Here is a 16232-nt window from a genome sequence, read left to right as displayed (position 1 = left end):
ATTTTAAATAATAACTACACAAAAACCTGTTTAAAATGTTACACAATGAAACAAGGTTGCTGCTATGAAGCTTTGCATGGGATGATGTAAGTGCAAAAACGTAAGAAAAAAGTTTAATTCATGAATATTTCAAATGTCATAATTGTTTGTGCATCATGTGTAAACCCAGTGCCCATCCTCCCTTTAGTATATGCAAACTACGAAGGTTGCGAAGGGCCCCCGATCTGCCAGGGGGCCCCCATGTTGTCAAAGATGTTTACAGAAGCCCAGGTAATGATGCATAATGTAGAAGTAGACATGGCTATGCCTTGAAGTGACTACCGTCTGTTGGTAGAAAAATGCCAGGAATGTTAAATGAGACAGGATGGAGGTAGGCCTAAGTTTTTGGAATGATTTCCAATGATGTTTTTAATTAAACTGTTCAACGAGTATTTTAAGACAGTACACACATTATAGGATAATTTTCTGTAAGTCTGCTTTTGAAATGTGTGTATTGTGAAAAACATTTCCTGTTCCACATGTAATCTTGAATCCCTGAGATGAAGGGAATGAGACATTTCTATGGGGAAATACTTTCCTCGACGCCCTAGTTGAAACCCTTGTTCAATAACTCGGACCGACACAAATTTTTGGAAGGACTATTCCTTTAATATATTTTGCCCATTAATATACAGTATTCCTCTCTTAAACTTGAGAACACAATGAACAGTAACACTCTTCGTGATCAGAGATAAAGACAAAAGGAATACAATTTAATTTCATTATCATAATAAAAAAGGCACAGACTGCTGAAATCTCATTTATTATTTCCTTGGAAATCAGCAATGATCAACACTTTGAACACAACATAATGCAATCATCCTAATTACAACAATAAACAAGCAAGGCATCAAAGCAAAAGCATAAGACATTATTTCAGGGGGAAATTAAAATATAAATAATCAGAACATTTTGAAATGATTATTTTATTATTAATTATTCCAGCCAAAATTGCCATGGTAATCATAATGACTACAGCAAACAAACAAATACAAAACAGAATATAATTTAAAAACGAAGTGCTAAGAATGACTGCAGCAGAGGCGTCGTCATGGTTTTGGTTGTATTGTAATCCCTGGTGTAGAGCAAGAGGGCAGACAGTGATGGCATGTCACTGGATGAAGACTACGTGTGGAGACTATACGTCGTCTATAGAAGCAAACAGCAGAGAATGAGAGAAATTAAAAACATTTAATTATCTCTGGTATGATTACCTCAGCACATGATTTCTTACCAGGGAAAACCCTCCTTGAATTCAGTGAACTTGTGGCGGACCATGAAGGTGGCTAGAGCATCAGCTACCTGCATAAAAAATGGAGGAAGCCAATGCAGCTGAAAGACTATAGCAGAAGACTTCCAAAGAAATGTTAATGAGGACTCAACAAAGGTGTCATACCCATTTTGATTTTTGAACCAAGTAAATCTTAAATGCCACTTCCAAAATCATTATTTGTTTTCAGTGAAAATTTGGTCAGTCCAATAGTCATGCCTTCCGCAGATAAGTTTGCCTGAACTTTGTCATTTCTGTGAACTCTCATTGCTCAAAACCTTTATGACTTCTTTCCTGAGGACCATAGAGTTAATACTAAAATGTCAAAGATGCTGTTTTCCATATAACAAAGTTACATGGTGATAACTGTCTGTCAAATTCAGCTGTAAATTTGCTTGATTTAAAGAAAAAAGTTGAAGTAATTGGTCAGGATTTAAAAATTAAGGTCTGCTTAATTGATTGCCAAAAATCTACCTCTAGACTAACAGGTCTTACACATACAGTATAATATAAACTACTACATTGTTAAGGACTGCCACTGGTGCCCCTCCAAAACATAGAGAATAATGCCTCTAGGACTGTAGTACAAATACTCAAAAGCTTGTTAAAAAACAGACATACTTTTTCCGGGGCATCTTCATGAACAGCATGGCCACATTGTGGAAGAACCTGCATCTGGAACTTTCCTATTACAAAGACCAGAGACATGAGGAACATACGGTCATAGGAATATAACTTTTTCTGTATTATCATTGCTAGCCTGAGGGTTAAGTAATAACCCAGGCCTTACCCTGCATTTGCCCAATGGTAAGATCTTTATCAAGCCTGTCAACACCTATGGGAGACACACAAATTAAAAAGGTCTTTGATCTGCCATTGAGCAAGTCTTGATTGTGACATGTGTAAATTCTGCGCCACTAGTGTCAACAAAAAGTATTATAACCCAAACAGGTTTTCCCACCCCAAACTCATGCCACTGGTTAAGCTAATGTTGTTATGTCGGGCCCAGGTGGGTCACTCAAACACGCAGATGCAGTTTTGTTTGGCGCCACTAGTGGAGACAATTGCATACTTCAGTTTAGATAAAAGCCAGGCCACTTACCAGCCAGCAGGAGGAGCTTTGGCACAGTGCAGGTGAGAAAGAGTGAAGACAGTCCTTTAAACCAGCCTTCCCAATACTTCTCTGTCTTTGAGAGCTCAATCCGCCAGGTGTACAGACTTTCTTTCTTTAACTGCATGTACAAAACAAAATGTGATGTTTCTGTCAAGGTTAACATTAGGAAAGTCACTGAAAACTGAATTGTGAGTAGACGTACAACAAATAAGGGACAATGTACAATTAGCCAGCCATTATAGCTCAATTAACCCTAAAAGGGTGATCAGTGGTTAAACAGACATTAACGAAAAATATCTGACCAAAGAATGTCTCGATTGGCCAATCAGAATCAAGTTTTCCAGAGTTGTGTAAAAAAAACAGGGATGTGCATGGTTACCATTTGTAATAATCAATTAACCGCAAGGTATATGCGCTCTGCCCAGGCAGGTTCACATTTCCGTGAGGCAGTGAATGGAAGCATTTTCAGATGAGTTAAAACAGGCATTACACTGCTGCGGTTAATTAGCCTCTTAGCAGAGCTTTGATTTTTTTTTTTTTTAATGGTTTAAAACAAACGCATGTTTGAACATTTAACAGTCTCTAACCAACCCTGTACTTGAAAAACTGATCCAAACCCAGCTGGAAAATGACAGCGTTTTATTTAAATGCAAGGTTTTTGTTCAAGTTGAAAAAAATAAAAATATATGTAGATTACTTCTTGGTCATCTTCTTTCTTCCTTTTGTGGTTGGATTCGCCTCCATCCTCCTCTTCTTCTTCTTCTTCTTCTTCTTCTTCAATAATTCCTTCACTGATGCCCTTGGAAACCCCTGGACTACTTAAGGGCTCCTCACATCTAAAATGTTAAACACCTCTGATCAATGGTATGCAATTGAACAATGCAAAATATATATTATATAATATTTATATATACTGTATATATGCATATACAGTATTTATAAATATTCAGACCCCTTCATTTTTTCACATTTTATTATGATGCAGCCTTATGCTAAAATAATTTTTGATAACTTTACAAATTAAAACGAAAACTCTGAAATATCACATTTACATATATATTCAGACTCTGAACTCAGTATTAAGTGGAGTCACCTTTGGCAGCGATTAAAGCCTAAAGTCTTTTTGGGTTTGATGCGACACGCTTTGTAAACCTGGATTTGGGGATTTTCAGCCATTCTTATCTACATATCCACTCAAGTTTTGTCAGGTCAGATGGTGACCATTGGTGGACAGCCATTTTCAGGTCTCTCCAGAGATGTTCGATTGGGTTCAAGTCCGGGCTCTGGCTGGGCTACTTAGGTACATAAACAGAGTTGTCCCATGCCACCCTTATGTTGTCTTAGCTGTGTGTTTAGGGTCATTGTCCTGTTGGAAGGTGAACCTTCAGCCCAGTCTGAGATCCTGAGTGCTCAGGACCAGGTTTTTATTAAGGATATCTCTGTATTTTGCTGAGGGTTCAGCTCTCCTTCAACCCTGTCCAGTCCCCCAGTCCCTGCCACTGAAAAGCAGCCCCACATCATGATGCTACCACCACCATGCTTCACCGTTGGGATGGTATTGCGCAGGTGATGAGCGGTGCCTGGTTTCCTCCAGATATGACACTTGGAATTGAGGCCAAACGTTTCATCAGACCATCTTGTTCTTGGTCACCTCTCTTATCAAGGCCCTTCTCCCTCTATTGCAAAGTTTGGCCTGGCAGACTGCTCTAGGAAGAGTCCTGTTTTTTCCAAACTTCTTCCATTTAAGGATTATGGAGGCCACTGTGCTCTTGGGAAACTTCAATGCAGCCAAAAAAAATTTGTAGCCTCGACACAATCCTGTCTCTGAGATCTGCAGACAGTTCCTTTGACCTCATGGCTTGGTTTTTGCTCTGAAATGGATTTTCAGCTGTGAGACCTTATATAGACAGGTTTCCAAATCATGTCCAGTCAATTGAATTTTCCACAGGTGGGCTCCACTCAAAGCGTAGAAACATCACAAAGATGATCAAGAAAAATGGAATGCACCGGAGCTAAATTTGTGTTAAAAAAGTGTCATGGCAAAGGATCTGAATACTTTAAAAAATTTTACAAATTTGCAAAGTTATAAAAAAATCTGGTTTTTGCCTTTTCATTATGGGGTATGGAGTGTAAACTGATGTGAAAAGAAATATTGAAAGCATTTTAGCATAAGGCTGCTACATAACAAATTGTGTAACAATTAAGGGGTCTGCATACTTTATGAATGCCCAGTGTATGCGTGTATATATATGTATATATAAAACGTCCTTCAGTTAATGTTCACATCAACCATCAGAATGGGGATAAAATGTGATCTCAGTGATATGGACCGTGGCATGATTGTTTGTGCTAGATTGGCTGGTTTGAGTATTTCTGTATACATCATGCCGGGGGCTCCTGAGAGAACGAGGGAGGAATGTGACAGGGCGGAGGGTGGGGCCGGGTCGTGATTCCACGCGCCCGGCCCCTAATCAGGCTAATCAAGCCTCAGAGAGGGATAAAGGCCGACTGGAAGCTGCCGTGCAACAGAGAGAGAGAGAGAGAGAGAGAGAGAGAGAGAGAGACAGCTGCCCGACACCTTTGTGTGTTTGTCTTTTTATTTTCTTCATTAGACTATTATTTATATCATCAAGCCGGTTCTCACCTCCTTTCCATTAATCCCTTTATAGAGTGATTTTGTAAATTATATTCAAAGCACTACAACTACATATTATATGATGTTTTTCCTTGTGAATTTTATAGTTTTATTTTTTAAATGTAGGTAATTTCAAAAAAGATGATTGCAACACGCTCAAAAAAGTTCAGACAATCGATTGTTTACAACTGTGAAACATCACAATTTTGTCTAATAACAACTTTTTGTTTTTATTAGCAATTTTCATACTGTCCCAACTTTTTTGAAACTTATATATGTATATATACACACACACACATTCAAACTGTATAAAAAAATAGCCTGTTTACCACAAAACACTAAAGAAGATGATGGATGGTCTGATGGATTTTTCTTTTCTGTTATTGTATACATATTAACATGTAGGACACTTAAGATACATTTTCCTTCAATTATCTAGTATGAACAACAATGTACAGTTTACTTGGTTTAAATATGCAAACCGAAGTGATAAAAGATACTAATTCTCTCTCTTTCTCTCATATATATATATATATATATATATATATATATAACACACACACACACACACACACACACACACACACACACACACACACACACACACACACACACACACACACACACACACACACACACACACAGAGAGAGAGAGAGAGAAAATGTACAGTATATAACAGAAAAATACTTTAAATTGCCTATATCCTAGGCCATTACTAGGAAAGACTTACTTTTTCACCTGTCCAACCATGGACACCCGTGCAGATTCAACATTCCTGATCTGTCCACTTTTCACACTGGTAATACACAAAACACAGTTATCAATTTTAAAGTAATAAAAGACATGTTGGCACCACTGATGCACAGTATATATTCTTTTGATTAAAGTCAGATTTACCTGCCAGTATCTATTTTGTTTTTATTATATATTTTTTCAACAAATACAAATATCTATCCATTCATCCATCCACCTATCTATTCCCTCTAAATAACTAAATGTGCTTGCTGATAATATTTTATTTTTAACAATATACTCATAACTGCATACCTCCATTCTATGGCACTCTCCACAGATTTAAAAGTTTTTGGTCGACTCCTCAGAAAGTTCTGCATGCTATTCAAGGCGTCCATGGCTGTACCTGAAGAATACAGCATTAATCAGAAAGCAAGAAAATTTGTGACAAAACATGCAGTACTGTGGTTTTATGACTTGTCAATAAAGCTTTTTTCTTGTGTGAACTATTTAACATTTCAACTTGTTTTTGCTGTGCTGAGCATGTTGCACTTACCTTCCACTACATCAATTACACAAAGACCGAGCAGTGATGGCACGTGATTGGCTGCAGTGGTGTGAACTGCTATTGCTCCGCCCATACTGTGACCAATAATCATGATAGGTGGTGGGTTTTCACTATAAAGTGCCTCCACCACTTTTCCAATATCCCTGGAGAGTAAGTAAAATCCGTAAATTAGATTATGCAAATATCTTATTTGTAAAGACCCTTTGATGAATATGTACTTACTTGGCCATTGTCTCAGCAGAGAGATCATCAGGGTTCTTGACTTTAGTGTCACCTACATTTTATTTTAAAAATTTGATATTTTAATACTGGTCATTTAAATAATATATTCTGTGTTACTCATTGGTATGTTAGTGACCTGTGTCTAAAAGAGAGAAAACATTAATGTTCATAGTTTGTTATCTGCTAATTAACACCGACACAAATTATGAAGTAGAAAGATTTTAATACTCTCACCATGTCCTCTAAGATCCATAGCTACAACCCGGCAGTTAATCCTGCTGCATATAACAGACTGAAAATACAAACATCAGACTATCATGAATCACATCATGAACACAATCAGTGCACAGAATAAACAACCGTTTAAGCATCCATCCTTTTCATGTATGTATCAAATTTAAACTATATACAATTGTGTTTACAGAACAAATGATCCTTTGCTAAGTCCCGCCTTAAGAGTTTCTGACCGGTCTTAGTAACTATTGCCATCTGCCATTTCTCTGACATGTGGTTTTCCAATGAGAGCCTATGTGAGTAATGTGTGTTTGAGTAGTTTTAAACAGAATTTTATCGGAATGATCCCAAAAAAAATAAAACAAAGTTTGTTGCTGGTTCACTTGAAATAGTGATAGAAGGAACTCTGAGAGGATACACACAGTGTTTTTCTTTATTTTATTTTGTTTTAATCTTCAGAAGAGCACTACACAATGATGACTAAGACTTTACAGATATTATAGTTTCCTTTTCTGTAAAGCTGCTTTGAAAAGATGCATGTTGTGAAAAGCATTATACAAATAAAAATGACATGACTTGACATGCTATGGATTAAACTGTGTCAGCCCTCATTCCAAAATGAACATGTATAACATCAGTGAGGACACCTACATTTAGAGGACAATTTAAAGGTGCTTTCTATTTTCAAGTGACTGTTATAATCGTTTGCCTCAATTCTGATGAACAGTCTCCACAATTTTCAATCAAATTACTGTATAATTTAACAATTTATTTTACAAAAATATCAGATAAATATGCCTTGCAGTGTCACTCTGCATCAAGTCCAGGTAAAAATATTATCCATTATTATCCACATTTAGGATAATATTTTGCTAAAAAATCATGCTGTTCACAGCAATCTCCCATTCATTCCTATGGGGAGTTCAGTAGAGCTTGTCAGAGCGAGCAACCGTAACCAAGGAGGGTGGAGCTTAGCAAAGGGTCAATATGATTTCCAATTGTTTTTCATTTAAATCTGGAAATAAAGAGAAAGCTCAAGTGCAGCTCTCGTTAAAGCCCAAGAGGGAAATATACTCACTGAGCACTTTATTAAGAACAACATACAAATACTGGGTAAGGCCTCCATTTGCTCACAAAACAGCCTCAATTCATCATGGCATGGATTACACAAGATGTTGGAACATTGCTTTGAGATTCTGGTCCATGTTGTCATGATTGCATCATGCAATTTCTGCAGATTTGTTAGCTGCACATTCATGCTGCAAATCTCCTGTTCTACCACATCTCAAAAGTGTTCTATTGGATTCAGATCCAGTGACTGGGATGGCCACTGAAGATCAAAAAAACAAATTGTCATGTTCATGAAACCAGTTTGAGACAACTTTTGCTTTGCGACATAGTGCATTATCAAGCTGGAGATGGGTAAATTGTGACCATGAACGGATACAAATGGTCACCAACAATACTCAAACAGGCTGTGGCATTCAAGTGATGAATAATGGGCAAAAGTGTGCCAACAAAACATTCCCCATAGTATTAAACCACCGCCACCAGCCTGGACTGTTAACACACGGCAGGTTGGGTCCATGGATTCATGCTCTTGATGCCAAATTGCAACACTGCAGCCTCAGCTTTCTGTTCTTGGCTGGCAAAAGTGGGACCTGACATGGTCTTCTGCTATTGTGGCCCATTCACCTCAAGGTTCAACGTGTTGTGCATTCTGAGATGTTATTCTGCTCGTTACAATGGTACAGAGTTATCAGAGTTACCGTAGCCTTTCTGTTAGCTCAAACCAGACAGGCCATTCTCTGTTGACCTCTCTTATCAACAAGGTGTTTCCGTCCACAGAACTGCCACTCACTGGATGTTTTTTGTTCTGGGCACAATTCTGAGTAAATTCTAGAGACTGTTTTGTGTGAAAATCCCAGGAGATCAGCAGTTACAGAAATAGTCAAAACAGCCTGTCTGGCACCAACACTCATCCCACAGTCGAAATCACTGGCATCACATTTATCTCCATTTTGGTGGTTGACGTGAACATTAACTAAAGCTCCTGACCAATATCTACATGATTTATGCACTGGGCACCATTCTGCAATACTGCCACAAGATTGGCTGATTAGATAATAGCATGAATAAGTACATGTACACGTGTTGCTAATAAAGTGCTCAGTGAGTGTATCTAACAACAAGAAATTCCTGTGATCCTTCCTAAATTACACTTCTTTTTTTTTTCCTGATGATATAATTCAGTATTAGAAAAGAATGAAACATAAACAATTTTCACCAGTGTTCTCCCCACTTTTGGATTTTGGACCCCACTGTATGGCCAATCATTAAAGCAAGCTGTAATGTTGCCTCCATTCATAGCTGGATTGATTACTTTATAATCATTTGATCTTTGCAGAGATGCCAAATTTCAAAGAGAAATATTAAGTCCAAAGTTGTGAAGGGACGCAGTGGGGTATCATTATTATAGATATATGACACTCACAGTAAAAACTGCCCAAGAAAGTGCAGAGTGACCTCCTCCATGAAGCAGCAGCAGGACAGGACCATGAGAGCCACAGCTGTAAATTCTGAATGTGTACAGGGGAGTAAAGGAACATCTTACAGAATCAATCTACTGTATGTTTTAGTTGATTTTCTATTTATGAAAAAATGCAGTATTGTACAATGGCCCTAAAAAGTATTTGGACACTTAATTCACATCTATTTAATAAATTTAGAAATGTGTGAATGTGTGTCAAGCCACCTGACATTTATTTATAAGAAAATAGCACTAACACTCTTTTCAAACAATAATAATATTAAAAACAGAAGTTTGTTAGGTAAGACAAATGTATCTGGACACTTTTAGTCAAATGTTAGTGGAATATATCCATAGTTAAAGGGATAGTTCACCCAAAACAAAAACAATCTCTCATCATTTACTCACCCTCATTTCATCCCAGATGTGTATGACTATCTTCTGCTGAACACAAAGATTTTTAGAAACACATCTCAGCTCTTTTGGTCCATACAATGCAAGTGAATGATGAACAAAACTGTGAAGCTCCAAAAAGCACATAAAGCCAGCATAACCAGTACAAAGTGGTTTAATCCATGTCTTCTGATGATATCCAATTGATTTTGGGTGAGAACAGTATATAACTCCTTTTTCACTATAAATCTTGAGAGCAGTCTCCTTAGCGATCATGATTTCAAGCTCAATTACACATTCTAGTAACATTTAGTGCTCTGCACATGCGTCAAGCAGTAGGAAGTGTAATAGAGCTTGAAATCATAACTTCAATGGGAAGAAGTACAGTGAAAAAAAGGGTTATATTTTGATCTGTTCTCACCCAAAACAATTGGATCGCCTCAGAATACATGGATCAAACCACTGGTGTTATTCATATAACTTTTTTGCAACCTTTATATGCATTTTGGAGCTTCAAAGTTGTGGTCACCATTCACTTCCATTGTATGGACCAACAAAAGCTGCTCTTCTTAAAATCTTTGTTTGTATTCTGCAGAAGAAAATAAGTCATACACATCTGGGATCGCATGAGGGTGACTAAATGATGAGAGATTTTTTTTGTTTTGGGTGAACTATTCCTTTAATGTGATGAACAATACTAGTGGTTACTCTGCTAGGAAATTTGTGTGAACTTGAGGGAAACTGACTTCATACATTTACTAAAACAACCTTGGGACCAGCAGGTTAAAATTAATCGTAAAATTGGTTTGAAGCGTTTCTGAAGTTGAAGTTTTTCTAAGAAAAGCTCTTGGATAATTTGTTTGCAGATACCACTTGGTTTTATATATTTTGTCTATGCAAGGAAAGTAAAACATATGTGAATTGAGTGTCAAAAAATTATTTTCCAATCGTCTGCATAAGACACAAAAAAAGGATATGTCTTTGCTCTTGTCATTTTCTACCTCCACATCCTCCATAGTTTCAAAGTACTGACTCCAGAGCAGAGGGGTAAAATCTCGTTTTCTTCCTGGTCTGCACAGAGAGAACAAAATTCAGTGAACTTTTGTGTGTGTGTGTGTGTGTGTGTGTGTGTGTGTGTATTGTCCACCATTGTTGTAGTCTTCAGAATCAAGGACTAAAAATGTATATTTTCATTTCAGTTCTTTGAGCAGAAACAGTATATTTTTGTTCCGGCTCCAGTGTTCCACATCCTACTTTCCAAATTGTAATCGGTTAGAACAAAATCAAAGACTGGTTAATAGCATTCTTTTTAAAATTACAGTACCCTGTGATAAGGGTGGTGATATACAGTTGAAGACAGAAGTTTACATACTCTTAGTTTCACTTAAAGTCATTAAAACTAATTTTTTAACCAATCCACAGATTTAATATTAGCAAACTATAGTTTTGACAAGTCATTTAGGACATCTACTTTGTGTATGATATGAGTAATTTTTTCAACAATTGTTTACAGACAGATTGTTTCACTTTTAATTGACTATATTCCAATACCAGTAGGTCATAAGTTTACACACACCAAGTTAGTGCCTTTATGCAGCTTGTAAAATTCCAGAAAATGATGTCAAGCCTTTAGACAATTAGCCAATTATGTTCTGATAGGTGTACTGAATTGGAGGTGTCCCTGTGGATGTATTGAAGGCCTACCTTCAAACTCATTGCCTCTTTGCTTGACATCAAGGGAAAATTAAAAGAAATCAGCATAGACATCAGAAAAAAAAAATAGTGGACCTCCACAAGTCTGGTTCATCCTTGGGAGCAATTTCCAAATGCCAGAAGGTACCACGTTCATCTGTACAAACAATAGTACACAAGTATAAATACCATGGGACCACGCAGCCATCATACCACTCAGGAAGCAGACGCATTCTGTCTCCTAGAGATTAATGTAGTTTGGGGCGAAAAGTGCAAATCAATCCCAGAACAACAGCAAAGGACCTTGTGAAGATGCTGGAGGAAACAGGTACACAAGTATCTATAGGAATAATTTTACTGTGGATATATCGACATAACCTGAAAGGTTGCTCAGCATGGAAGAAGACACTGCTCCAAAACCACAATAAAAAAAAGCCAGACTACATTTTGTAAGTGCACATTGGGACACAGATCTTACTTTTTGGAGAAATGTCCTCTGGTCTAATGAAACAAAAACTGAACTGTTTGGCCATAATGACCATTGTTATGTTTGGAGGAAAACGGGTGAGGCTTGCAAGCAAAGGAACACAATCCCAACCGTGAAGCGTGGGAGTGGCAGCATCATGTTGTGGGGGTGCTTGGCTTCAGGAGGGACTGGTGCACTTCACAAAACATATGGCATCATGAGGAAGGAAAATGATGTGGATATATTGAAGCAACATCTCAAGACATCAGCCAGGAAGTTAAAGCTTTGTCACAAATGGGTCTTCCAAATGGACAATGACCCCAAGCATACCTCCAAATTTGTGGCAAAATGGCTTAAGGACAACAAAATCAAGGTATTGGAGTGGCCATCACAAAGCCCTGACCTCAATCCCATAGATAATTTGTTGGCAGAACTGAAAAAGTGTGTGTGAGCAAGGAGGCCTAAAATCCTGACTCAGTTACACCAGTTCTGTCTGGAGGAATGGGCCAAAATTCCAGCAACTTATTGTGAGATGTTTGCGGAAGGCTACCCAAAACTTTTGACCCAAGTTAAACAATTTCTATGCAATGCTGCCAAATACTAACAAAGTATGTAAATTTCTGACACACTGGGAATGTGATGAAAGAAATAAAAGCTGAAATAAATTATTCTTAAAATAAAGTAGTGACCCTAACGGACCGAAGACAGGGAATGTTTTCTACGATTAAAATGTCAGGAATTGTGAAAAACTGAATTTAAATATATTTGGCTAGGTGTAAACTTCTGACTTCAACTTTACCAATTGCAATGTTTCCTGATTTCCTGAAAACATGGCACCTGATTTGTGGAAAACAAGGGACTTGCATTATTAGCAAAATAAGCAATTAAATGTTTTCATAGCCATTAAAAAGAAGAACGAAGATACAGTTAAGTTCAGTCACACACACACAGTTTTCCGGACAGCATCACAACAATCTGTATGGATGTTTATCTGTTATCAGTTTGGCGAAGATGTTTACTTGCTATAATGCTAGGATATGTTGTCTGGTAGGGTTGTTGAAGCTAATATTGCTTGTCATGCATGATTTTATGCCCTGCTGCCACACGACTGATTAGATAATCGCATTGATGATTGCTGTTGCCAGATGGGCTGGTTTGAGTATTTCTGTAACTGCTGATCTCCTGGGATTTTCACACAATAATCTCTAGAATATACTCATAATGGTGCCAAAAACATCCAGTGAGCGGAAGTTCTGTCAATGGAAATGCCTTGTTGATGAGCGAGGTCAACAGGGAATGGCCGAATGGTTCGAACTGACAAAGTCTAAGGTAACTTAGATAACCGCTCTGTACAATTGTGGTGAGAAGAATATAATCTCTGATTGCTATTCTGAGATGCGGGTTGGCGATGTTATGGCGGCACGAAGGGGACCTACACAATATTAGGAAGGTGGTTTTAATATTGTGGCTGATCAATGTACAGTGCATCCTCAAAATTCTAGAAACAATACCCCATAATGACAACGTGAAAGAAGTTTGTTTGAAATCTTTGCAAATTTATTAAAAATAAAAAATGATCACATGTCCATAAAAATCACATGTACATAAGTATTCACAGCCTTTGCCATGACACTCAAAATTGAGTTCCGGTGCATCCTGTTTCCACTGATCATCCTTGAGATGTTTCTACAACTTGATTGGAGTCCACCTGTGGTAAATTCAGTTGATTGGACATGATTTGGAAAAGCACACACCTGTCTATATAAGGTCCCACAGTTAACAGTGCATGTCAGAGCACAAACCAAGCCATGAAGTCCAAGGAATTGTCTATAGATCTCCGAGACAGGATTGTATCGAGGCACAGAAAAATGTCTGCAGCATTGAAGGTCCCAATGAGCACAGTGGCCTCCATCATAAATGGAAATTTGAGCACCAGGACCCTTCCTAAAGCTGTCCGCCCGGCCAAACTGAGCAATAGGGGGAGAAGGGCCTTAGCCAGGGAGGTGACCAAGAATCCGATGGTCACTCTGACAGAGCTCAAGCGTTTCTCTGTGGAGAGAGGAGAACCTTCCAGAAGAACAACCATCTCTGCAGCACTCCACCAATCAGGCCTGTATGGTAGAGTGGCCAGACAGAAGCCACTCCTCAGTAAAAGGCACATGACAGCCCACCTGGAGTTTGCCAAAAGGCACCTAAAGGACTCTCGGACCATGAGAAACAAAATTCTCTGGTCTGATGAAACTAAAACATTGAACTCCTTGGCCTGAATGGCAAGAGTCATGTCTGGAGGAAACCAGGCACCACTCATCACTTGGCCAATACCATCCCTACAGTGAAGCATGGTGGTGGCAACATCATGCTGTGGGGAAGTTTTTAAGCAGCAGGAACTGGGAGACTAGTCAGTATTGAGGTAAAGATGAATGCAGCAATGTACAGAGACCTCCTTGATGAAAGACTTGAGGCTGTAATTGGTGCCAAAGGTGCTTCAACAAAGTATTGAGCAAAGGCTGTTAATGCTAATGTACATGTGATTTTTTTTTTTTTTGTATTTGCAAAGATTTCAAACAAACACCTTCCACGTTGTCATTATGGGGTATTGTTTGTAGAATTTTGAGGAAAATAATTAATTGAATCCATTTTTGAATAAGGCTGTAACATAACAAAATGTGGAAAAAGTGAAGCGCTGTAAATCAGAGGTTTAAAGTGCCAAATGATCCTAGGGGTCACTGTTTAATGGGCTGTCTGACCAAAGGTATCTCTAGAGCTCAGGTAACGTGTGTAATGTTTATTGAGAAGACATGCCTGCTCACGTCTTAATTGCGGTGGCTGCTGGATTAAACACAGGAGTGGACATCCATGGAGTATGAGACAGTTGGATCAGAGACGTTTACCAACGCTACCTAGGCAGGTTTGAAATTGTGAATTGCTTTAAACACGACAGAGACAGTTTTAATTCCGTGCAACATCACTATAAAGTCCAAGAAATACATGATGACAAACAGAGATCCCTGACTCTTCAATTCACGAATTTACATAGTGACAACAATCACCCACAGGACTGTTAAAATATCTTGAGTGCACTTAACTCCTTTTGATATTTCGAGGTTGCTAACACACATATACGATTAAAGTGTAAACTCACCCCATTCTTATTTTAGATCCCGACTGCTGCAAACCTGCCATTGGGGGTTTGGAGGCTAGCAGATTCAAATGCAACTGTTTCTCCATGGGAAGCAAAATCCTTTCAGTACGTAAAGCGTCTAGTACTCTTTTCACCATACGAGTCCTTGTCTATAAAGACAAAACTGTGCAGTTGTACACTTATCACATAAACGAGATCTCCGACTAGTTCGGCAGACAGGTACAAAAACCTATGATCACACAAGTTGTCTCCGCCCACCAAAGTTTCTTGACCAGAGTGCATTATGGGGCTTGAAGTCACGTCACTGATTTTTAATACTGACGCTCACGGCACTGCATATGAAAAGAACTACAACTAACAGAAAACACCAGTTTCGTTTCCTCATGCACGTAAACCAGCCTGAAAAACATGACGTAATGCATTTCAATACTATTTCTTATCAACATTTTATACCTACAAGTGCGAATTCTCAAAGATATATATATATATATTCCTCTTGGTTTGTTTTGTTCTGCTGTAAATGTTTTAAATGTTTTGTGTTGTTGAATAGAATATACACTACCGGTCAAAAGTTTTGAAACGCATATATATATATATATATACAATAATCACTTTTTGGAATAATAGTTAAGTCTTCAAAACTATGGAATAACAAATTAAACTATGGGAATTATGTTTTGACTAAACAAAATCCAAAATATATCAAAACTGTGTTATATTTTAGCATCTTCAAAGTAGTCACACTTTGCCTAGAATTTGTACTCTTGACATTTTCTCAACCAACTTCTTGAAGTATCACACTGGGATGCTTTTTAAACAGAACTGAAGGAGTTCCCATCTAAGTTGGGCACTTAATGGCTGCTTTTCTTTATTATTTGGTCGAAGTCATCAATTTCAAAAACTTTTATTTTTATTAAATTCTAGTTTTTTTAATGAAATATATGAATATTGTGGCACAATTATATTTTGTCTACAAAACTAATTTCAAACATTTAAGCACACACCTTCAGATCAAAACATTTTTAAGATCATGAGAAACCTTTCAGTCAAGTGTTTTAAAACTTTTGACCGGTAGTATATATATATATATATATACACACACACACTTACTACCGGTCAAAAGTTTTATAGAGAGACAGAATGAATTATCTTTTATCACTTTGGTTTGTATATTTAAACCATGTAAACTGTACA

The 16232-nt window shown here is 37.7% G+C and overlaps 1 protein-coding gene across 3 annotated transcripts; it reads right to left on the bottom strand.

Moving 5' to 3' along the window:
• Positions 1-650: 650 nt before the first annotated feature.
• On the bottom strand, positions 651-15295 carry LOC127625171 (protein phosphatase methylesterase 1-like). 3 transcript variants are annotated; one of them, XM_052100274.1, is made up of 15 exons: positions 15039-15180; positions 11443-11587; positions 10718-10809; positions 9310-9404; positions 6816-6873; positions 6582-6633; positions 6348-6502; positions 6107-6197; positions 5790-5855; positions 3121-3259; positions 2412-2541; positions 2100-2144; positions 1931-1995; positions 1274-1341; positions 651-1188 (listed from the first exon to the last, which is right to left on the bottom strand). In XM_052100274.1, coding segments are annotated over exons 3-15 (1002 nt in total). In that variant the 5' UTR covers positions 10755-10809; positions 11443-11587; positions 15039-15180; the 3' UTR covers positions 651-1187. The 3 variants fall into 3 exon arrangements, with proteins under 3 accessions (XP_051956234.1, XP_051956235.1, XP_051956233.1); XM_052100275.1 differs by lacking the exon at positions 11443-11587 and having other exon boundaries at positions 9310-9394; positions 10740-10809; positions 15039-15085; XM_052100273.1 differs by lacking the exon at positions 11443-11587 and having other exon boundaries at positions 652-1188; positions 15039-15295.
• Between the last annotated feature and the right edge of the window lie 937 nt (positions 15296-16232).

Source organism: Xyrauchen texanus, chromosome 31 (assembly GCF_025860055.1).
Source record: "Xyrauchen texanus isolate HMW12.3.18 chromosome 31, RBS_HiC_50CHRs, whole genome shotgun sequence".
Classification (NCBI taxonomy): Eukaryota; Metazoa; Chordata; class Actinopteri; order Cypriniformes; family Catostomidae; genus Xyrauchen; species Xyrauchen texanus.
Note: the sequence above shows the minus strand (reverse complement) of the source record. Positions and strands in the feature narration are given on the sequence as shown.

Excerpts from the sequence above, each read along its gene's own strand:
- LOC127625171 (XM_052100273.1), bottom strand. The coding sequence starts at position 15,175 with ATGGTGAAAAGAGTACTAGACGCTTTACGTACTGAAAGGATTTTGCTT. Across the intron at positions 6,198-6,347 it reads TGTAATTGATGTAGTGGAAG|GTACAGCCATGGACGCCTTG; the intron begins GTAAGTGCAACA and ends TGTATTCTTCAG. Across the intron at positions 2,145-2,411 it reads AAAGCTCCTCCTGCTGGCTG|GTGTTGACAGGCTTGATAAA; the intron begins GTAAGTGGCCTG and ends TGTCTCCCATAG.